The sequence below is a fragment of the Amblyomma maculatum genome, chromosome 1 (genome assembly GCF_055883805.1).
Source record: "Amblyomma maculatum isolate TAMU_Amacu chromosome 1, ASM5588380v1, whole genome shotgun sequence".
NCBI lineage: Eukaryota > Metazoa > Arthropoda > Arachnida > Ixodida > Ixodidae > Amblyomma > Amblyomma maculatum.
This window is the reverse complement of record NC_139344.1, coordinates 279409046-279433970: the sequence shown is the minus strand read 5'-3', so window position 1 is coordinate 279433970 and position 24925 is coordinate 279409046. Positions and strand designations below refer to the sequence as shown.

The 24925-nt window shown below is 45.2% G+C and overlaps 1 protein-coding gene across 1 annotated transcript in view; it reads right to left on the bottom strand.

Moving 5' to 3' along the window:
• LOC146206651 (uncharacterized) overlaps positions 1–18547 on the bottom strand; it is a 64747-nt gene extending 46200 nt beyond the window's left edge. The window contains exon 1 of the mRNA XM_084575502.1: positions 18268–18547. Within this exon, the coding sequence (XP_084431628.1) occupies positions 18268–18547 (280 nt within the window). The remainder of the gene's footprint in view (positions 1–18267) is intronic.
• Between the last annotated feature and the right edge of the window lie 6378 nt (positions 18548–24925).

Sequence of the window (24925 nt, the reverse complement as noted above, 5' to 3'; positions counted from 1 at the left end):
CTGGCGTTTCTTAAAATCAAATCTTTCGTCTCCTTAGACGGCTTACCGGTATCCTCTCTAACTATCCTACCGCCTACTTCTACAGCGCACTCAGTAATGATATCTCTGAAATTATTGTTCCTTGCCTCTAGGGTAATGTCGCCATCCTCAGTTAGAGCTGAATACCTATTCTGTAGCGAGATCCTGAACTCTTCTGCCCTCCCCCTCACCGCCAATTCGTTGATGAGTTTCTTTCTTACTAATCTGTCGCGTTCCTTCTTCAGATTAAGGCTAATTCGGGACCTCACCATCCTGTAGTCACTGCATCGCACTTTCCCGATTACCTTTACATCTTGCATAATGGCGGGGGTTGAACACAGTATGAAGTCAATTTCATTTTTAGTCTCCCCGTTAGGATTGTTCCATGTCCATCTCCGGTTCTTCCGTTTGCTGAAGAAGGTATATATATATTCCTTGGCTAGTTTAGGCCCTGTACTAAACAAGTATGCATATGCATGTATGTACCCCCGCGAACAAGAGTGGTATATTCCACGCGCTGCGAGAAAACTGCATAACGTACCCTCTTTGATATACTTTCCATCTAGTCCAAGCAATTTTGTGTGGAACATTTTTTTATACTGAAAAAATTCAATCGTTGCGATTCGCGTGGAGTATACCACTTTTGTCCGCGACTGTAGATATACTATGCAGGCCTGAACAAAGTCCTGAGCGGAGTATTAAGACATGTGACGGGTCTGTTTGTCGAGTTTTTATCTGCCGCTTCCTGAAAAAATAAAGGCTTCATGGATAAAAATTAACTTGTCAGTTCAGCGGAACGTGTGTTTTTCTCTTTATATCTGTCCGTGTCCTAGCGTTGTTCTACAATAACTCTGCTTGCCAGAAAACACCACAGCTTAATCGCCGGCATATGCATTGCAATATTACAAAAACATTTATGGAGATGATTTACTCAAAAGAACATAGTAATTACCTTAGTATGGGATGTTGGGGTAATAAGCGTGGACTGTTGAGAAATGTTTGGCGAAAAAATTTAAAAGTGCATTACGTGGGCTTTTTTGGAGTACTCCAATTAAATAAATTTGATGTTTTTATTGAATTAGCAATGCATTGTTCTGCTCGTGAGGCAGAGAACGGAATTAACCCGTTAAGCGTGCAAACTGTTTCCTTTGAAAGTAAAAATGTCGTTTTTACATAATTTCTGTGACGGCTGGACTTGACGATCTCTTCCATCTGAAACAATGTTGACATAATATTTTAATAAAGAAGTCAGCAATTAACGAAAAAAATAACGGGCGCACAACCAGCGCCGCAAGGTACATGCAAGGTCGGCTTCATCTCAGTGTAAGTTGAACCAGTGGTATTAAATTGGTCCAGACGTCCTCGTGCCCCGTCACGAGTTCACGCAAAAAGAAAAGAATAAGATCAAAGGACATTGGAACCGTTAACTGGAGTACCAGGCGGAGAAAGGTTAGTTACCGTCTGTTACAAAAACTCCGAGCTTTGCCCTGCGTTGTGCACGCAGCGTAGATGCAGACGACGCTTGCACTCTGCTGGAGACCGACTGCGCGCTCCATCTAGCAGTGACGTCATGGATGTAGAGGCACGTGACAGCAACGAGGGACAGCATTGACAACTTCCGGAACAGGATGGTGTGAAATTTGTCTCGCCCTGCAAACGGCCTTATCGTGAAATTTGAAAAGTAAGGTCGTACGTAAGGTAGCATGAATTGCTACGTTGCTACCGTCGGCCTCCTGGCGGCGAAATTTTGTTTCCGTTTCAGTTTCTTTTTTGAAAGCACTTGGGAGTAATTTTAATTTTAGCGTCTGCCTCGAAGCAAATTCTTAGGTATCAGTTTTAAGTCGGAAGGCGTATAGAAGTGTCGTTCGGCCTTCCAATAGACCTCTCCCGGCCTAAGTCACGACTGACGTTTCGGAGGAGGGGCGAAAGGGCCGGCCGCCCCGATTGTTTCCGACCGTAAGCACATTTTGTGGTATACAAGTGCACTCGCGTAATTCTGGGGAAAAGAACAAGCACGTCTTATTTTGCTTTATTTCCCTTTCGAACGAATCTTTGCTGAATGCCGGCCAATCGCGCTCTAAAAGGCCCGTGTGGCATGCGATCAATTGCTGCGCTTTTAGAGATTCTTGCTCGGCATTGAATTTATTCCAGTTCAGGAGGCCATATTCAAAAGGAAGCAATGCTGTAATGACGGCTAGTTGGGTTTCCATCATAGCGTTTTGGGCGCCTACCTATCATGTTAAAGGAGCTAGCTCTCTCATAAAACGGCTCCCAAGCTCATGCCAGCGGCATGATCGCATAAGTACAACAGCATCCCTTGACGGCAGAGGTGGGCAACCTCATGAGGTTTCGACCTCATGAGGTCAACCTCAACCTCAAAATGACCTCAACCTCACGGAGTGAGGTGAGGTTGAGGTGAGGTCGGCAACACCTGAAATATTTTTGAGTGAGGTCAGCAAATGAGACCTCAACCTCATGCGTGAGTTTGAGGTTGAGTGAGGTCATAACTTAGTGAGGTCGGCTTGTGAGGTCGAAATTATTGTTTCCCACAGCGATAAAATAGCCGGAAAAACACATTTCATAATGCCTGCCGTGTACACTCTTTTGGCTACCAACGCGCACTTAACAAACAGTTTGCGTCTATGCGTTTGCGTTCGACACGAAAAAAAATGAGGGGGGGGGGGGGGGGGGGGGGCGTAAAGCGTAGCGCGGCAAACGAGTGGGATTGGACGACGGCTGCAGACTCGAAAGAAGGTGAAACAAGATCCCGCCACCATTCCGAGAGAGTTTGGGAAGTGAAGAAAGTCTGCGCAAACTCGAAGGGTTTCCAGACCTACGTGGGAGTGTCGGCTTCTCGGAAAAAAAAAAAAAGCTAGAATAGTAGAAAAGAGGGAAGCGCAAGATCCAGCAACCAAGGAATTGCTTGGGGAGGATGGCACGAGAGAGGAGGTTTCAGAGAGGCATATGGAAAGAACAAGGATGCAGAAGAGACGAGAGATAAATGGCTTGACGAGAAGTCACACCACGAAGACTGTATTTTAGTAAATAAAATCTGCTTTTGCTATTGTATATGGTACGAGTTAAAACGAAAGAAAGCAATAGGACGGTAGATCGTAGTTGTATAAGTGCAATCCACTCTTTTATTATTATTATTATTATTATTATTATTATTATTATTATTAGTCACTAGACATTAAATTAACCCTTACATAAAAATATAAATTTAATGTGCCCTTCTCGAAGAATCATTGAAGAACAGACAGGTGACTGACGACTGCTTGCAGTCATTCTCATACCCTACGTGCGCTTGCGCCTTTTTCATTTACATGTTTGTTTATCGAGGGCCTCCCCTCCCCGTTTTACAGCTTGCAGCCAAAGTGGCGGGCGCGCCTTTTGTTATTAAGCTGGCTTCTGCTCTTTCGGCTCCGCAGCCGGTGTCCGATCTCAACTAGCGGACAAAGCGCGGACCCGGGAACCCCTCGGCATTTCTTGGAAAGTAAGCCACTGCACATACGCGCGCCTCTGGGAGTTCGTGAGTTTTAGATATTTTTAAGTGCGTTTCTGTCAACGGGGCCGAGAGTTACAAGGACAGTGGCAGTGTGGGCGAGAGAGCGAGTTGTGTGCGCGGTGCTCGAGCGTGTGAATGCGCGAGTGAAGATCTGCGTCTCCTCTTCTCGTTAGTTTTTCAGTACACTTGCACCACCCCTATTTTTCCTCACTTCTTGTTTTCGTTTTCTGTGGTCACTTACCAGTGCCCCCTCTCGCGTTTGTGCACCCGCGTTTACTCACAACCGGCCGCTTTTCTGCGGTACGGCCAGTCGTCACCCCCCCCCCCCCTCCTCCTCCTCCCAAGAAAAAAAAAACAAAAAATCAGAAAAGACAATTCTCAGATTCTTCCTCTCGCAACATTCTTTTATTTTTTTTTTACTTCTTTACCTTTTGGCAGTGCGCTATACCTCCGACTGGCGTATTCCTGTTGTCTAAAGAAATATAAAGACAGGCCCTTCTCGCTTCTCGGAACGCCGCGGCGGCTGCGCGGACTTCTGTCGCTTGTCGACCATGCAGGCATCTCATCGTTTCGCAGGAGGGAAACGCTAGTCAGTGTTCAAACTCTGCTCTTCCTCCCTGTAGACGCGTTGCCACCCTACTCACCACCCGCTAGTCTTCCTCTCTTGACGAATGTTTTGCAGTCGAAGAAAAACGAAACAACTCCCGTAGCATGGGTTAAGTGTTCGCGCTTCCTTCTCCCAGTGGGCGTGGTTCTCTCGTCGCGACTAGAAGCTGGTGTCTTAGCCCCACGTTCTCATCGACACAAATCGTTCCTGGAACGTCTGCTTGGAAGTCGCCCCCAAACGGCGTCGGTGAGCCGCCCGAAATCGGCAAAAAAAAAAAAAAAAGAAAGAAAAGCAGCATCTAAACGACATGCTGTGTTCTTCGCCATTTACCGTGGCCGTCTTTTTCAAGCGAAGACACGCAGCCATGCCGTGGTCGGCGACTTGCTGTAATTTATGACGGAAGTTTCCGCCCTTTCCAGCTGAGGTCTACCCTTCTTCTTCGAGGTCTATCGCATTGTTGCGTTCGGCGTCGAGGGTGTATGACATGGTTGCGGTTATGGCAGGTGTGGTTATGGCAGATATAGCGAAAAAATCTAAATATACCGACGATGATGTGTGCGCGCGCAGTTGTCGAATTGACGAAGACATCGAAGGCCATTTCCGTTACAATAGCCACGCAAAAGAAACGAAAAGCACTGTAAACTTGGAATGCATTCACTGCGACAAGAAACTGTGTGGACAAGGAAACCAGCTTTTGAGCTTCTCTCGGCATCTCAAGGTAATGTGCGAATTATCCCTAATCCAACGTATTATTTCTTTAACTTACATCAATGATAAAAGGAATGTTTTGGGGCTGCAAATTCACCGTTAGTTATTATAAGTAGAAGGGAGGGTAATCTTTCCAATAATTTGTCACGGCGTTTGTTCTATACAGCACAACCCACTCATCAGGATTATCGAAAGTAGCGCAATGTCAAAAGTCAAGCACGCTTTACCTTTTCGTAACAAGCGTCTCTGCATATGGCAACATTTTGTTCTATCCGTTTCTTGCGATAAGTCCCACGTCAGAAATCAGTTTGATAAAAGAATGTTATGGTACTACAACTTCCATATATACGCAAGTGGTCGATCTACTTTTTTTTTTTTTGTAACAGAGACGTTACACTGAAGAAACATTAGATTGTTTGTGATTTTGTCATCCGATTCGATTTCAAATCGCAGGAAAATGTCTTCACCAAGAAATTATGACTTGCTTGTCATGAGGAAACAATATTTGACGGTCACAGATATGTGCGACGTTTCACTGCAGACCTTCGGGAGTTCGCATCCAGCAGCACCAAGGACACATAAGCATTACAGCGGGAATTAGGTCAAAAGTCACCTTATCAAAACAAATAAAAATAAAATTTGAAGAGTTGAAACAGACCAATTATACCGCCGTTATTAGGTCAGCCTGCTAGGAATCAGTAGCCCCGATGGCAAATGTTCATTTAAATTTTTTTACTTTTCAAGTAACCCTCATCATATTCAATGTTTAAAATTTATGTCGTCATTCTGGCGTGTCACCGCACAGGACTTGTGCCATGACGTTTTATAGTTAGTATTCTCAAGTGAAAAACCTTTTATGTTTTTATTTTTTTGAGGTCGAGCGACCGACCTCAAACTCACAGTTTGAGTTTGAGGTGAGGTTGAGTGAGGTCGGGGGTGGCATCAGAAAAATTGAGGTGAGGTCACCTGGTCAAACCTCAACCTCAAAGCGTGAGGTTGAGGTTGAGTGAGGTCAGGAAATTTTTATTGAGGTTGAGGTGAGGTTGCACTTTTTGAGGTCAAATGCCCACCTCTGCTTGACGGAATCGTTATATAGCTCGTTCAAAAGCTATCGTGTCCCAATCGAAAAGTGTTTTTACTGAAATCATTTAAGCGCGCCCTAATGAATATTTGTGCGCCTTGCATGAATATTATTTTGTGGTACAAATGGCGCTTTGTTTTTTCCATACCACGGGACTCATTCGCGTGTTATTGCTAGCTTCCTTGTAACACAGTTTTGGTGACAGTACTACACGACTAGGCAGAAATATATTTTTTTTTTATCTGGCCGAACATAACAAAAACTAAAAATATCTGTACTTGGGATAGAAATCATCCAGCCGAGCACGAAGCTCGCGCGTGCGCTGCTGTTTTCGCTCATAACTGCCTACGCTTCGTGGGGCTCACAGTCGATTTTGCGAGGATTAAAAAAAAAAGAAGAAAATGATGCTTGTAATATTGACCCGTTTTCCAGAATGCTTACGTCCTATGAGTTTCAAGCGTTTGGTAGGACTTCAGGTTGTCCGCAAGCGGCCGTGCCAGTTCATTGAACAAAAATAATTGCATGCATGCTTGCCGAGACTGTCATCTTTTTCAAGGCGAAAATTGCCAATAGGTACTAATTGGGCCGGATGCGAATATGGCTATCACAAGATTTAAAGCGGGCAGCTTCCGCAGCTGCGGGCAGTTCCCGCCACTCCTTGCAGCAGGGAGACCCGGCTGGAAAGAGCGCTTTTGCCCACCGCCTTCGGCGCGCCCCCATCGTCACGTGCCTCCGTGACGTCACATTGTTTGCAAACAGAGAGAGGTCTATTCCATTACAGGATTAGTGTCGAGTTTTCTTAGTATGTGTCTCCCAGCTTCAGTACAACAGAACCTTTCAATTTGTGATGTCTTGTGGGCCTCAATAAATTAATTTAGTGTATTTTATACTCGGAGCCCGAGAAGCCCCACAGTGCTGGGGCAATCCGAGTGTATGCCGTACCTATGACTGTTCACAGATTCCTGCTCGTTAAGACGAAGATGACAGTATGGGAAGGAGTATAAGTGATTCGCCTAATCAAAAAAGCCTGGTTTAGCGAGCATTCATCTTTCTCCTTCATCCCGCGGAGCTTCGTGGCCACTCTCCTAAGGAGTGCGGCAGTGCGGTCATCTGTAGTATTTTGATGGCTTCGCCATCGTTACGCTATACTTCCAGCAGCGGATTCCCAGTCGCAATTATTTTTATGCTCTCCGTGCTGCTCTTTTGTTTATTTTTCTTTGTTCTGCCTCGAATAATCAGGAGCTCAGATTTCTTAGGCGAGCAGGCGAAGGTGTTTTGTTGCACAAAAGTCTGAGCGAGGTCTGCTGGACTTTGCAAGGTCTCAAAGATTTCGCCAGCCGATACGCTGTTTGTCCAGATCGCGATATCATCCGCATAGATTGAGCGCTATTCAATAGCGGGGGTAGATTTCGCATGGTCCAGTTGAAAATAAATAGAGACAACACTGCTCCTTGTGATGCCGCTCGTATCAAGATTGCTACTCCCGCTCTTCAATTCTTCCAGCTGGATCTCTGCACTCATGTCTTTCAGGAAATTACCAGTGCAGTTATAGGTACGAGTCCCTGCATTTACATCTGCCAGGTTAGTAAGCAATCCAGCTGCATGCGAACATTACCGGAGGCTTTACTCACGTCCAGTTTAAAAATAGTCCGAGTATATAGTCTTAACTGGCCCCTGTTGTAGGATGTAACATGATATCTTGTGTAGACAGACCCGACCTAAAGCCGATCATGGTATGTGAAAAAAGGCTTTGACTTTCCACATATCTGTTTAACTTGTTTAGCATAACGTGCTCCACTAATTTACCCAGGCACAAGGTGAGGCAAGTGGGGCGGAAGCTTCTCAGTTTCAATTTTTCGCCAGATTTAGAAATAAAGACGACCCGGGAATGCTTCGAGCTTAGAGGAAGAACACCGCCCTTCCAATAACCATTGATAATATTTGCAATTGCCTTTATTGACTGGTTGACCAGATTTCGTAGCATTTTGTTAGTAATATGGTCCTCACCTGCCACAGCGGTAGTCTTATACCTATAGCTGTCAAGCGCGCAAGTTAAGTGCCCGGAACTTCCGAGTGCTTCGAGTCACACTTTGGCATACGCGGTGCTAAACGGGAAAACAGAGTGCACTCGCAGTAAAAAAAAAAAAAAAAAAAAAAGAGAGAGAGAGAAGTCGATGGACAAACAGGTCGTTTTTTAAACATTACAAAGAAAATAAAATATTCCAAAATTGACTGCTGTGCATTGAAATTAAATAAAAACAAACATAGCCTGTTTTTTGTTAATGTAAACGAAAATTATAACAGCGTATTAAGTGTATTTCAAAAACATTTCAAATCAAGATCGGCCGAGACGGCTTCCTAACCTCCGCAGACCAACATGGCGACATGCGACGACGCAGCGTCTGACGATGATCTGACGCCACTAGAACTGAATAATTTTATAAAATGCTGTTAAATAGCTAAAATGAACTTCTGTGTCCTTTTTTTATGCAGTACAACTTGTACCAATGGAATGGCTGGCGACGAGGCTACGCACTCGGCCAGAAAGTGCGTTCCCCACAACGTACTTCAATCAAAGTGTACTTTTCTGCGAGTGCACTCCACTTGCGGCGTTTAGATTGGGTAAAGTATAGTTATAGAGAGTGACACTCTTCGTAAGTGCACTTAACTTGCGCGCTTGATTGGGGTATTATTGTCAAGGTCTAGGCTCTCTTTGCCCTGATACCCTTGTAGCAAAGGAATGCCAGTCTGAGTATTCAAGTATGTACGCATCTTTAGGAGTAGCAATCAAGGAGTCATTGCCCTCTCATACTGTATGGTTCTTTGCATGTTCTTTTGAGACACCGATTTGAGGTGTGGAGCCATGGCCCCAGCATGTCAGCAATTTTTTTCTTCTCTTTTTGCTTTCGCTCACAGGTAGCGTCGTCAGGGGAGAAACCCAGCGTGTCGCGGAGAAAGCTCAACTGCGGCCGGTCTCAAGGGAAGGGCGCGCTTCTTACGGCCTTCCCTGCTTCCACTTACCGCAGCACCGCCCCACTCACTGCTCCATCTCAGCTATCGCTGTTCGCACTCGCTCCTTGCCCTTCCCGTATCATTCGCAAGCGTCACGTCTTGACATCTCACCCTTATGGTTTATACAACACCACGTAACCAGCGCTTAAGTGTGACGGCATGATCATTTGAGCTTTAGGATGGACTGATGTGAACACTTTCTACCCTAAAAAGTTTAATGCTGTGTGCCTTTTGAAAGGTAATAATGAGTGTGTAGAAAGAACGCGACCTGAAGCGTTTGCATATGGCAGCCTTTTGAGGAGAGGGCATATGAAACTAAAATCTAAAGCTAAAGGGATCTTGAAATCTCAACAGCCGCCGTTTTTGTTTTGAGAAGAAGCGGCATTAACGAGATACTCATCCGAATAACAACAATTTATTCATAGTCAAAATTCCAGCTACGGTCGTTTTTGGATATATCGAATTATTGCTTATCTAAGTCTCAGAATATCCCCTAAGTCTAGGAAATCATTCGGACGACATTGCTAACTTATCACCAGCTACTCAACACCAGTTCTCCGTAATCTGCATCAGCGAGACTTGGCTGTCTGGTGCAGCAGATAAAGAACTATATTCATTGTCTTCCTACAGTGCAGAATACTGCCATCCTGGCAATAGCGCATATGGCGGCACAGGAATATTTGTTTCCTCTTCCTATATCATTATCGTCGCCATCTCGATCTAGCAATAACAGTGAAAAAACAGTGAATCTGGATGAATTGAACTGGATGAATCTTTCCTTTCGCAAGATTAAAAAAAAAAAAAACAAAAACAAATCTAGTCCTTGGCTGCCTATACCGATCGCCCTCGTCTCAAGTCAAAGATTTCTGCTCCGCTTTACATTCTGTGTTAGGTGCCCTATCAATGGAACGCAAGAATGTTATTATTATGGGTGACATCAACATTCACACATTAGACCCAGATTGCCCTTCGTATATAAATTACTTGGACGTTTTAAATACTCACGGTTTAGAAAATCTGATTACTATTCCGACACGCGTCTCGAGCGATGGTTCACGCTCACTTGTAGATCACGCCTTATCCACCCTAATAACCACTCCCTACGCTGGTGTCATAGAAGCCGATTTAACTGATCACTATCTTATTCAGTTGGATCACTGTGCTGACCAGGTTAGGTATACTGGCCCCATTAAAGAAAAACACTGAATGCTGGATTATTCCTTGAACACATTGCCAGGGTTGACCGGTCAGTAATTAAGGATCTTCAAGAAGCTAAGGTTGCATTTCATCAGTTTCTTATAGTCGTCTCAAATGCTATTAATAACTGTTCCACCTTAACAACGCGCAATAAAAAAATATTAAGCTCCGATGAATTCCTGTGTGTCTGCTGGCCTTTTAAACAGTTTGAGGAAAAAATAAAATATCTTCAAGAAATGCAAAAAAAAAAAACAATTAACATGAGTACGCTATAAGAAATATTCTAACCTTTTAAAATGCTCGTGAAAAAAGCTAAGAAAACGTACTATGAAAGGGAACAAAATCATGCTGGAAGTAACGTCTATAAAAAATTGAACATTATTAATGGCTTTTTTAACAGAAACAGCTAAAAATCTACCATTTCTACAATTATTTCAGGCAAGAAAATATACAACAATCTTGTAGATATTGCTGATGCATTTAGTGATTAATTTGAGTTACCTTCAGGTAATACGAATATCGCGACTAGCCGAACAGTACAACCATCTCCCCATAGCATTTTTGTTTTTCCTGTCTCTCCTGACGAGATCTGCAAAATAATACGCAATCTAAAAGACGCTAGTCCAGGTCAGGATAATATGCAATTGTCTCATATAAAGTTGATTGCCCATCCTGTCTGCGATGTTTTTGCTCATATTGTTAGCCTGGTATTCAGTTCAGTTCAATTCAGGCGTTCAGTCGTGTCCGACTCTTCGTGACCCTATGGACCATGTCACGCCACGCTTTCCGGTCTCTCACTATCTTCTTAACATCACATAGCTTCATCTGCAATGCCTCGAGAATGCCATCTAACCATCGCGTTCGCTGCCTACCCCTTCTCCGGCGACCCTCAACTTTTCCCAACATCAAATCTTTTTCCAGCGACTCCTCTCTTCTCATCAGATGACCAAAGTAGCTGAGCTTTAACTTTAGAATTTGACCCTCCAATGAGCAGTCAGGGTTTATGGTCGACAATATCGACTGATTTGATCTTCTGGCAGTCCAAGGAACTCTTAAGAGTCTTCGCCAGTACCACAATTCAAACGCGTCAATTCTTCGGCGGTCAGCCTTTTTCACAGTCCAACTCTCGCATCCATACATCACAACTGGAAAGACCATAGCACGGGTCATTCAAATCAGGCATTTTTCTTAATGCGTTGAAGAAGGCTAAGCTTGTTCCGGTTTTCAAAAGAAGAGATAAGCATAACATTTCCAATTACCGCCCCATTGCCACTGTGTCATTTTTCTGTAAAATTATCGAGAAAACTATTGTCGTTAGACTAAACAGCTATTTATCAAAGTTTGACATTCTCTCCAAACCAGTTTGGGTTTAGAATGGCATTTTCAACTGAATTAGCTGTGATCTCTCTCAATGATCCAATTAGATTATTGATTCATGCGGGTAACATTGCTGGTGCATTATTCATCGACCTCTCCAAAGCGCTTGATTCACTCAACCATGCCATTTTATTGAATATAAGCTTGACGCCATCGGAATATCTAGACCTGCACTTAAGCTAATCAAAAGCTATTTATTCGATAGAAAACGAGCTGTATTCATATCAGGGACATATTCGCAATCAAGTCTACAAACTTCGGAGTTCCGCAAGGTTCACTTCTTCGTCCTCTCTTGTTTTTATTATATATTAATGACCTCCCTATGTGCCTTAATATTTCCAACTGTTTCCAGGTATGCAGACGACACGACCATCTCAACCTCGAGTTCACACATAAACAAGCTAGTAGAAAAACTGAATGTTGATGCAGATAATGTATTGAACTGGTGTCGGAATAATCTGCTGTCCATTAACGCTTCCAAATCCAGTTTTATAGTTTTCAGCTCACCTCATAACATTATTTACGAAACTCCGTCTGTTAGCATCGGCTCAAACTCAATCTTTGCTTCTGACCATGTGTCCTTTCTAAGTGTGGAACTTTAAAAACATCTTAAATTTCGGACTCACATTACTTCCATTTCGCACAAAATGGCTTATGGCATCAGATTTCGGCCGTATTTTGATATTCCCACACTGCTTTCTCTTTATTATACTCTTTCATCCACTCCCACATTCAGTATTGCACCCCCTGTTGCGGAAACACATACCCTTCGAATTTATCTTCCCTTCAAGTTATCCAAAATCAAGCTATACGCATTATTACTGATAGCCACCGCACTGAAAATGCCCTTCGTGCGCTCCAATCCCACAATACCCTTTCTGTGCCCAAATTAATCGAGTACTAATTTATAAATATGTTACTTCCATATTCCAAATACCGCATCGCAGCGATTTCGCCAACCGCAGTAATTTCTTACCGTCTAAGCCAAACACTAATCACGTAAAACAAACAACTCGATTCTTCAGTACCACGCTTTGGAATTCATTACCACTTCCTGTTAAAGATGCATTACATATTAACGCCTTTAAATCCGCTCTTCGTCAGTTTTTATTATCTCGCGAAATACATTGTGCAAGGTTCATCGTCACTGTGTTATTTAATATTTCATTTTATATTTTGCTCTTGTGTTATTTGTTGTAGTATCTTGTTCATTTCAATAAAAACGATTTTAATAATTTTCCATGTTTCTCTTTCCACATCCCATTGATGCTGAATACTGTATAAATTTGCAATTGCTCACCGCATATTTCTTTTAATAGTCTTTACAGGAGGTCCCGTCAACAGTTCTTGACTTTGGGACCTCATTCTGTATTGTGTTTTGTAAATGAAACTTCAACTTAAAAAAAAAAAAAATTGGTATATAGAACTGCGCGCCGTGCCCCTGCCGGGGACGTGGTCTGCAGCCTGGTCATTGGCGCCTGCGCTAATGGTATAAAACCGCGTGATGAGGTGAATGTCGAGTCCGCTTGAAAGTGGCCTTTGCGTGTTTTCTTCTTTGTTATAAATGCACAGTGACACTGCTGTCATGCGGGGGCGTTCGATGCAGCGGTGGTCATACGGTGAAGCCAGCCTACCTGACTGGCTCGAAGTGGCTCTCGCGTGGCCTTCTTCGCAGCTGACGGCAGAAATCACCTCTGCCCTAATTTTATTCGAGTTAATAATGTGTCTACAGGTGCCAGAATTACATATGGTCTACGATGGCTCCTCAAAACATTATCCACTGGAGCACCAACTCCAGCGGCAGTTGTGCCGCGGAGCAGTGCGAGCGCCGACACTCCGGTCTGTTCCTCGCTCGCTCACACGGAGAGGCATGTGAATGTGCATCCTTTTCGATTCCTGTCTAGCCTCACCCGCGGCGAGCGGTGTGCACGGGCCGAAATTCTGAGCCCGAGGCCGGCCCTACACTACATGCCCGACCCGGCCCGAGAGGGCCTCAGCCTGTGCTGATGCCCCGCCCGTCCTGGATACGGATCATGAATCAGCAGCACTGAAGTTTCTCTCGCTACTGTAAGTTGCGGCTGGAAGGACTAACACGCTTTAAAAAGAGGAACAAGTTTTTTTTGCACAGCTTTCTTTCTTTTCTAAAAGCGCTGGCTTTAAATATGAGGAATAATTTTTCGACCGAGTACTCGGTGAGCTCGTCTCGTTCACCGTGTGCATTTCACGGTACCGGCGCGCCAAAAAGGCATTATCTGTGCTGAGCAATCACGAGTCAACTTAAGCACGACGAATGCTAGACTATATACAAGTTATGCTTCAACCGAGGAGCAAGCCATAATCATGAAACGGCGGGAGCGCATGGTGGACAGGCGGATCGACGTCGGGTGCGAACTCCGCGTAAGAAGAATGGAGGGATGTTGCGCATTCCATGACTATGTTCGAGCTTTCGCACAAGTTGCGTGTACGCGGAATCAGTGTGACCAGCCCGGCCTACCCGAGACAAATATACCCTGGGCTCGGAATCAGTGTGACCAGCCCGGCCTACTCGAGACAAATATACCCTGGCCAAAGCCTTTGCCCGGTCCGAGCCCGATGCAGAGGGCTTCAGAGCGGCTCGAGCCCAGACCGCGAGACGGGCCGAGTACGGGCTTTCGGGCCGGCCCGAGTCCGTGCACACCTCTAGGGCAGTATGTCGCTGCAGGAAGTGCGCAGTAATCGTGGTTGCAACATATTCCTAATTCTTGGTTACAGAGAGGCTCATCTGTTGACATGTTCTGTATTACGAATCATCGATATTGTCACGTCCTGACACTCAGGGACACGACGGCAGCAGAGACCTCGGGTCAACAGGGCAACGGCAAAGTGCAGCACAACAGCAGCGGAACCAGCACGCGCGTGAGTCACGGCAGCAGCGTCGTCTTTTCCCACTGCGATCGCGCTTCTTCTTCTTCGGGCGCTACAATATATTGAACTATTTAGTTAGACTTAGATGTATCCGCGTGATCGACTGCATTCTCTTTAACTTGAATATAATTTATGTCCAGAACACATTATAGTCGGCAGTAAGGATGTACATGTATGTAGTCTCACGACTGACGCACATCACTAGCAGATGGTGTGTAGTCGGTTCAATGCATGAAAAAAGCTACAAATTTTAACCAAAAAATCGGCCACAAACAGTTATACTAAGTGAGTAAAGCGGGAAACAACGGGAAAAAGTCACTCTGCTTAAAAATCTAACGTTCATTTTTACCTATATCCACTTTTTCTCCCATGAACGATCTTCTACAGGAGAGTTCACACACACACACAAAATGATCGGGGGAGCGGGGGGGGGGGGGGGGGGGGGGGGGGTAGGTTGTGAACACATCAACTATCATTGATTATATAGCAATTCGAAAGCGTGCAGCTAGTCTTCGAGAGTCTCGGCGCGGCACCCATGACCTTGCTGAAGGCCACGTAAAATGCCGATAGCGTCTCCAAATGTGCATAACGGATATCTTATAAAACTTAAAACTTTTAACGAAACACTTAAAACTTTTAACGAAACACATCTGCCACGGGAGAGGCCGCTGCGTTTTTAATTTCTAGTTCTGAACACAATCACCGTGGTGATATCTGTGAGGAACTTCATTCGCTGAACTCTAAATCGCTATTTCCTCGGGTTATTCTCAACTGGATTTTTTTTTTTTCGCATGAGCTATGTAACTCGAAAAAGAAAAAAAAAAAGAAAATATTTCGTATCCACCAAACATTAGGCCAGTTTTTACAGTAGCTCTCAGCACGCTTACTGTATAGAATATAAATTAAAAGTAAAGAAAGCCCGAAGTAGACGTACTAGACGCTTTTATTAGACGATAGCTATAGGAGCACGAAATTGAAAAGTTGGAGTTTTTATTTCATTCGGGTTCGATATCGGCCTTAGCGGCCGCTTTTCAACGGAGGCGAACCGCAAGACGTCCGTGTGCTGTGAGATGTCAGTCAGTGCACGTTAAAGAAGCCCAGGTAGTCGAAATGATTAAGAGCCCTCCACTACGGCGTTTCTCATAACCTGATATGCTTTGGGACACTAAACTCCATGCACGCGCCAACTATGCCACCCTCAGGTTAACTAAGCTTACTTCTAGCACTTGTCAGCCCGGCGTGGGATAAGATAGATTTGAAAGGAATGATTTAAAACACCACGTCCAGCATATAAGACCGCACTACCTTTCCTATTCTGGTCATAATATTTTGACAAAGAGCTATTAGTCATTTTTATGATTCTGAAGAGAAAATTTTATCTAAATGACTTGGTTGATTTTATCTATTTGCAATACTTTTTTCATTTCATTTCATTTCATTTTATTACCTTAAAGGCCCCTAAAAAGGGGTGTTACATAAGGGGTGGCAAGAGCAAAAATACATAATCACAATAACAGGAAAGTTTTTCTCTTGTTGAGACCATAGCAGGTGCCCCCCCCCCCCCCCCCCATTACATTCATAATATAAAAAAATGATGTTGGGAAGAATCAAAGCAGCTCTACAGAAATACAGTATTAGGCAATTCTAACAGCACAAAAAAAACAACAACTGAAAATGTGTTATAAATTCACGGAAACAGCTCACAAATAAAGAACACATACAAGTTCAAAAACGAAACAATGGGATAACAGGCTATCGACTGCGTTAAACAAGCGAATGAAAAAAGAAAGCAAAACTTGTAACCAAATAATTTCAGCTCAAACCGTGGCCTGTAGTTTGGAACAATAACTTGAAAATGAATCACCGTTAGTAACAGATGAGTGCAGGCGATTCCATTCGCTTGTAGCCAGCGGGAAGAAAGAATGTTTAAATGCATCACTGTGACATGAAAATTCGGTTAGCGTGAACGCGTGATGGTTTCTTAAGTCTCGCTTATGAGATAATGAAACCAACTGTGATAAGTCGATGTAAAAGGCGTTATGTAGTAGCTGATATAGGAATTTTAATCGCGCGAACTTTGCTCTTGCGGATAGCGTTTCGAGCCCGGATATTAAAGCTGTTCGGTTGGTGAATCTGTTTGCTTGTAATAGTTATGAATGAATCTTAGTGCTTTACGCTGTATTCTTTCAAGCCTCGAAATGCTAGTAAGATACTGGGGAAACCAAACGGTGTTAGCATATTCTAGTACTGGTCTCATAAAAGTCTTATAAGCTAAAAGTTTAGTTCGTGCAGGGGCAAGGCGAAGACATCTTCTAAGAAAAAATAACTTGCGCAATGCTGTAGCAGTCATGTTACTGATGTGTTCGCTCCATCTAAGATCTGAAGTCAGTGTGACACCTAAATATTTGTACTTGTTTACAAAGCGGAGTTTCATTCATTTTATAAACAAAATTAGAGGGCTGTTTTTTTTTCTGGTTACTGCCATTGCTACGAATTTCTTTGTTTTTATTGACATCGGCCAGTTACTACACCATTCAGCAATTTTTTCTAATGATCTGTTAAGGATGACATGATCTTCGTGGCTTCTTATTTCTCTGTATATTATGCAGTCGTCAGCAAAGAGTTTAATCTTACAATTAATATTGGCAGTAATATCGTTAATAAAGATAAGAAAGAACAGGGGTCCAAGAACAGAGCCTTGAGGTACTCCCGATGTGACTGCTACCGATCTGGATTTTACGTGGTGGTAGAAGACGAATTGTGACCGTTCATGCAAAAAGTCCTCTACCCAAGCCAATATTTCGCTATCACCAATGAAGCCCCCCAACATTGCGATTAGTTTCGAATGGCACACGCAGTCAAATGCTTTAGCGAAATCGAGTAATATGATGTCAGTTTGGCTGCAGTTATCATATTTAAAGCGAGGTCGTGGACTGCTTCGGTTAATTGAGTAATGGTTGATAAGCCTCAGCGAAACCCATGCTGATGGCGTGATAATAAATTAGATGTTTCTAAAAAGTGAGTTAGATGCTTTGAAATTATATTTTCTAGCAACAATTTACATGCAGTGCTAGTCAGTGATATTGGCCTAAATTTCGATACTAAAGAAGTGCTGCCTGATTTATGAGTTAGTAATACCTTGGCTATTTTCCAGTCATCTGGCAGTTTGCAGGTACTAAGGGATTTATGGTAGCTGGTGGATAAACACCTCTCCCGATATGCAATATCCAAACCATGCATTCCGCGTTCAAAGATCCGTGTTGTGGCGAAGCCGCCGGCTCTCCCACGCTCTTTCCGATTCCCTATATGCAAGTGGCGATGACGGACTCGTCGAGTCTGTGGAAACCCCACTTGAAGTATACACAGTCGAAGCGTGGATCTCATTGCGTATGGAAAAATCTAGAGCATACAGTTCTTAGATGCACTTTAGGCGCTTCGAGTTCTCGTCTTGTTCCCGCCTGTTGCAACATTTACACCATGTGTCAAGCTTCCCTCTTATTTAGATGCATAAGCGCAGAAGATTGCACTGAAAAGATGACTCAGACACCGAGAGCAAAAAGTCTGTAAATTTCCTGATGACTGCTAGACGCAGAGTGTGAAGACTGAGCGACGAGAAAAACGACACGAGCGCTTCGCCTAAGCGTCTTGCAAGTGCGGCGTTTCTCCAAGGTTTGGTTTCCTTTGTAGGTGCATCATGCCTACAGAAGCAAGTTTTATCGCGACGATGTTTCACACATGGTTCCAGAATTCGAACGTCGACATGGCTACAGCATAGCTCACTTGTTTCCCTTATATACACACTCGTCCAGTGCTGACACAGCGGCCAAAGACTCGGGAGAAGCGCAGAGCGGATACCTGTGTGGACGCCGCGGATGTGGCCCACCAGCTGCCCGTTGTTGAGAAAGGAGACGCCGCAGTAGGAGCACTGGAGGCGCTTGACCCTGACCGGCCGAAAGGCCGAGTTTGGCGATGGCGCCAGGCCCACAGGCCGGCGAGTCACTTCGAGTCGTCGCAGTGCCTCGTCCCCGGCCTCGTGCAGGCGCGAGTCCGCGCTCGGCAGGTCGAAGGGCCTCCAGAATACCTTGGTGCTTGGCGCGAGTGAGGTCGAGCCGAGCGGCAGGCGCCCCTCTTCCATGGACAGTATGCATCGGCGCTGTCGCCGCTGCACAGCGACAACCCTTTCCAGATTATGCTTTATGGAGGCTTATTTCGGGGGGTCCGATAGAGTCCCTTTCTCCTTTAACGAGTGTTGATAAGGGAACAATGAGCGAGTTATCTCGTGCCTCAAGTGGCATCCCTACGTAAAACAAGAGCGCTCCCCCATTGCTAGGTCTGTGTGGATGCGCGTCATATCGACACTGCATTGATTGGCAGTAATCTAAGCCTCGCGGAACTGGCGTGCGCTGGCGAGCAGAGATGTGGACTGCATAGACAATGCACGACACTTCCTGGCGGCACTTTCAGTAAAACATTCACCGCGGCTGCACAATCACCGGGCGAGATCGTACGTGAGCAGTCGATAGCGTTCGTGCCAGCCGTGCGCGATATAGCCTCCAGATTGCAAAATATTCTCGTAAATTTTTACACTTGTAACTAGTCAAATAGAAGGCAAGGAATGCACACTTCTCGCTCTTCGGCATGTTCCCTATTAAGTATGTAAGAAATGGTCCAGATTTCGACACTCTTGAAATTTCCACAACTTTTACATTACCAAATACGACGTCTCCCGAAAAACATCGTTTACCTACCGCGAAAGTACAGCCATAATGGGACAATTACAGCTTAAAGCTACAGCCAGCCTGTAAGCAATCTCATCACGTAACTCGATAAATAATTAAGAGGCAGCAAGGTAAGCATCTAAACTGACGTACGCCATCGATATTTAATTTTACTGATTACGAGTAACGACTGCGGCTCTATACAAGGTCAGCTACCAATAACAACACATGACGATTCTTGGGGTCACTGGCCTTTTCAAAGCACCAACTCAATTTTGCCTAAAAGATTTCAAGGATTGGTGCTGGACAAGTTAGCGTGGTCACCTACGGAGTAGGGGGGTGAGGGGTATTCACAACAGCAGTCGTCGGAAAAAAGCTGAGCTTATATTACACTGACAGAGCAGAGGAGAAGCATGAGATGTAATTTACCATTGATGCATTTTTATAAAATAGATCAAAAGCAGAAAGCAGATCTAGCCACAATGAAAGAAGGAAAGCCCTGTCTACAAAGATCAGATGTGCATTAAACGCATTTACCGTAAGCAAGAGAGCGGCGCACTGGAGTCTCTTGACCCACCCGTCTATCGGCGGACGTGTTAGTTCCCAGTATTCTCCTTTCACACATTATTCAAATGAAGAAGAAACTGCTCCCGCCATCCGAATGAGGGAGTGGATTGCAGGAACTGATAGGCAAGACCGATAAAGAGCGAAGAAAAAAGAATGGCATGCAGCCGGAATGATCGAGGCGCTTGTTTCGCTTTAGCCTTCATCCTGACAGGAAGTGATAAAAATTGCAAGCGTCACTTCGGTCTCATTCTCTTATCGCGACAAGGTCTCCCCAGGGCGGTGCCTTCACGGCGTACGTTGCGTAGCTTTTGCGTGGATATGTCTTATTTATAGAGACATTTAGCAGCACGGAGACGTACACCGGTTAACCGGAGGCGTTCTATAAGCAGGCACAAAAGGTGTGGCGACGGCGCAGCCGGCATTCGGTAAACTACGCCTATGCTAGTATGCTAAAAGTCTCATATCCCTAGGGCGAGACCCAGAAAAGGTTTAAGGAAGGATGTACAGGTGCGGACATAAGCAAACGGAGCAGGCTTTTCTGTTCAAATTGCAATCACGTCTTCTGTATTGGAGAAATAATGTTTTCTCCAAGTAAAAGCGCACTGGCGCCTACTACCGGTTTGCACGTACCATGTCTCGAAGTTATAACCATCGAAGACGTGAAAATTTTTAGAAGAAAATAGCGTGCTCTGTTTACTTTTGTTTGCACAGGTGCAACTAGCCAAATTGGTATTGGTTGATATTTGAAAGGTACAGCGCAAAAAGGCACAAGACGAAAAGGAAGAAGACGGACAGACGTGCGCACGTCACGTTGACAGAGATCCAGCACCTCCACCAGATGTGACGTGGCGGTGACAATGCCGTGGTCACAAAAGAACACACAAGCGTAGCAGCAGAGAAATTTGAGAAATAACTCTTTATTGGGCTGACGTGCACCTTCAAAATACATGAATAACTCTGCGGTGGCGATAGCAGCAAATGTGCTCGCTGGCCGTCGAATTACGAACTCCGTCACACCGACAAACGCTCAGTTTAAAGGCGACGAGGAAACACTATAGATAAAGCCGCCAACGGTGACTAGCATAGCCTGGAACATTGTAGAAACTCACACTCTTGGCCGGAATCTTGGAGATACATCTCGGCTCATATTGCGCGACAAAGAAGAATGCAAAGCAGCATCTCACGACAACGAGCATGAACAAAGAACGCAAAGTCGATCCGTGCGCTAGAACCACATGATAAGGTCACATGCCGGTGGCTGTTAAAAAACAACAAATAAAGATTTGAATCGTTCGTGGCATTATGACTAAAAAAGGGGGTCAACTGCTCGCCTTCAACAACATAGCTTCCCTCCGGCAACAGCACGGCATTGCGGAGCAAGCAAGGATTCTCGCATGGTGTGCACGAGCGGGCTGTCGAAAGCTAGGTTCCGTATTTTTCAGCGCTTCTTTTCTTTCAGTCACCTGCCACTGCTTTCCGGGGACGTAAGCAGTGGCGAAAGATGGCACGCTCATATGATGCCACTTTTTAATGAGAACACTTTCATAGGCTATGTTGTGTGGCCAAAATTTGAGGCCAAAATGTGTCCGCGAAAACTGAAGCCAGAACTGTGTGCGCGGGAAAAAATAAGATGCTGCGCCCATCCTTACCATAAAAAAGTGGTTTACAGCGGAGGAAAGGGGCAGTATCTGTCACACAATGTCCGTCGACACGTGAACTGCGCCATAAGGGAAGGGAGGAGTGAAAGCGGAAAGTTACAAATATACAGATTAAATGTAGATGCCCACCATACCCCAGTTCCGGATCCGGCGCACTTCTCTTACGACACGGTCAAGTGTCTGCAGAGAAAGCGTCACCGATAGAGCGCCTTTCCTGTAAATCAATTTGTTGTGTCCGCAAAACCCGTCCACCAAATCTGTCATCAAAATGTGTCGCCGGATGTGACGTCAGCACTATCTCACGACTGGAAGTGAGTTGTTAGTCAGGGTCTAAAGAAGTTAGAATTATTAAGTTATTAGTGAATAATGATAATAATAAATAATAAATATAAAATAAAACACAAGAGAACAAATGAAAACTAAAATAAAAATAATACACAAATACAATATATAATAAATTAAAAATAAAACCGTTAAAAAGCAAAAAAAAAAACCTTCTAAAAACGTCGCAGCAGCGCTAACGCTTTCTCTTCCCCCAATACAGTTTCTCCAGTGATATTAACATTTTTTTAACGCGATACCGTTAAGGGCCCCGTGTCGCAGTATTGGTGTCGTCGTCGGCGGCCGCCGTCGCCCGGCGTTGGCCGTGAGAGAAAAATCCCAGAAGCATCAATGAATAAAAATGAGTAGGAAAACTAGCCGACCTGATGAATCGAAAGTGGGCCTCCAGGGTTCGAGACGAGCACGCTAACCACTCCGCCACGCCAGCTAGATGGTTTGAAATGGACAAAGGCGCGTCTATTGGTTGCGGTGTTGTCTCAGAAATGTCCCTTAGAGAAGTGTATTGTGGCGTATAATAATAATTATGAGCATGTAAATTACAGAATTACAGAACACGCAGTTAAGCGAGGGGCAAATTACTTTTCCGCTCCACTTCCTCTTCGCTTGGCGTGCACGTAACGTCATCATGCGGGTGGTGCACAAAATAAGATAGACAGGGCATGGCCTCCGAGATCTTCATCACGCCGGCTCGGATCGGCAACGATGTTAGAACAAGTAATTACCAAACAGTCATGTTTTGGAAAAGTTAACGAGCGTTGTATCATGTGAACTACACCTTTGTGTCACTCAAAAGCGCGACACGCAACTGAGTAGACGGTGCGAACGGGGCGCGATAACGCTATCGCATTCCATTCCTAAAGGCGAAGCTTAAGCGTCCTCCAATTTTTTTTTTATGAAAGCACCAAATGCACTCTGACAGACCGACGCCGAAGCGTGACGGAGCTTCCTGTCAAGAAAAAAAGATATGCGGTGGTTGTTCTGGGTGCACGCCACATGAAGAACGAAGCAGCCCAGCCAATAGCGTTGGCTAATTGCTATGGGGTCGTGAGCAGGGTATCGCAGGCGGCTACAGCAGGTTAAATGGGATTAATTGTAGACTAACTGTATGGATTAACTGCGACTTCATTCTATTGTTTGCAGCACCTCCTCTTAGGGGCTTTTGCAATTGCTTTCTTGACTTGTATCCGAGTGTGGCGGCGAGCCGCGTTCAGACCGGCCGTGCCAGTGATTTGTCGTTTGCTTCCCTACTTCGTGTTGCTTGCGTGCCGACCGACGTCATAACAAAAAACAAAAACAAAAATGATACAAATAGAGCTCCTGGTTTACGCCCTACGACATAACGTCTCATATGCAACAAGTATTGATACCTGGTGCAGTGGTATTAAAAAACAAAAGGGGGGATAATTCACATTGTGCTGCGGTCGCAGACGTGTCAAAAAGCGCATTATGCTTGCTTACGAGGAGCAGCGTTGCCATCTGGTGGAATTCGCCACCAGATTTCGGATATCTCGCTCAATTTTAGATGATCGTGGCGTCGATGCATCAGCGCTGTGTCTGTCCCCTTCTCTTGTCTAGGCACGCACGCACGCACACACACACATGCACGCACGCGCGCGCACACGCACATGCGCACGCCCGCACGCGCACGCACACGCACGTACGCACACACACAAACACACACACAAGGAAGAGGGGAGAGTAGACATCACGAACGCCGGAGGCTTATTTAAAAAAATTAGTTGTGGTTTAGCTCTGGTTAACCCTAGTTGAATTGCGCCCCGGTGGAAGTTTCTTTTGCCTGCTACATTATTCCCCTATCACGCCCTTTCAGTGTGAGGTGCTACATTATTGGGGACACTTAAGCTCATCCTTTAAGGGTATGACGCGAGAGCGTAAGCTACCAGCATGCTTCAACCAAGCCGTATGGAAGTGCCTGCGTGTCGGGGTAACGAGAATGCAAACGGTTCTGGCAGGCTGATTCTGATATCACCCTCCCATATGAAAGGAGCGACCCGAGTTGGCAGCTCCTGCCCTTGGCATAGGGGTAACGTGAATTCAAATGTCATGACAGGCTGATTTTATTTCGAAAGCAATACTACGACAGCCAAAGAGAGACCTCGGGTCGCCGAAGCTACGCCGTGAAGAGGCGTAGCTACGGTCTTCTCATAAAAAAATCAGCATGCCATGACATTTGAATTCACGTTACCCCTATGCCAAGGGCAGGAGCTGCCAACTCGGGTCGCTCCTTTGGGTGACATCAGAATCAGCCTGCTAGAACCGTCTGCATTCTCTTTACCCCTACGACACGCAGGCACGTCCATACGGCTTGGTTGAAGCGTGCTGGTAACTTACGCTCTCGCGTCATACCTTTAAAGGGTACGCTTAAGTGTCCCCAATAATGCAGCACCTAACACTGATAGGGTGCGATAGGGGAGTAATGTAGCAGGCAAAAGAAGCTTCCGCCGTTGCTTTCACAATTCAACTAGGGTTAACCAGAGCTAAACCACAAATAATTTTTTTATGAGGAGACCATAGCTACATCTCTTCACTGCGTAGCTACGCCGTGAAAAGGCCTCTTCACGCCTCTTCACGGCGTAGCTGCGGCCACCCGAGGTCTCGCTTTGGATGTCGTAGTATTGATTTCACAATAAAACAGGCTGTTTTATGTACAAAGGTGCTGGTAGCGACCCCTGGGGCTGAAGAGTATTCCGCGATCAGATAATATTGACTCGTGCATTAGAGGTACAGGAAGTAGGAGCGCAATCGGACGAAGTTGACAACGTTGACGTGTGGGCGTTCCTGGTGCCCTCGTTCGCTGGTTCAGCTGTCTCGGTGCCCTCGCTCAGCGGCCACAGTAGTCTTTCTGTGTAACAACTGTTACACATCTGGTGGAGTCGTGCTGGGTGTACGCTTCCCGACCTGCATACACCTACTAGATAAGAACATGAAGCTCACACCGGTTCATCAGCGCCCTAGCCGCCGCCTCCGCGGCCAGTCACCTGAATTCGGACATCTTGCCACCCCGACGAGGACGACGGTCCCACCGGAAATGGCCACAGATAGTAGGTCCCAGGAGCCCATCCTCTACCACACGCCGCGAATACCGCCATATTTTTACGGCGATGTATACGAAGATGCAGAGGACTGGCTGGACACCTTTGAGCGGGTCGCCCGCTACAACGGCTGGAGCGACGACCGTAAACTCCATAACGTGTTTTTTTTTTTTTT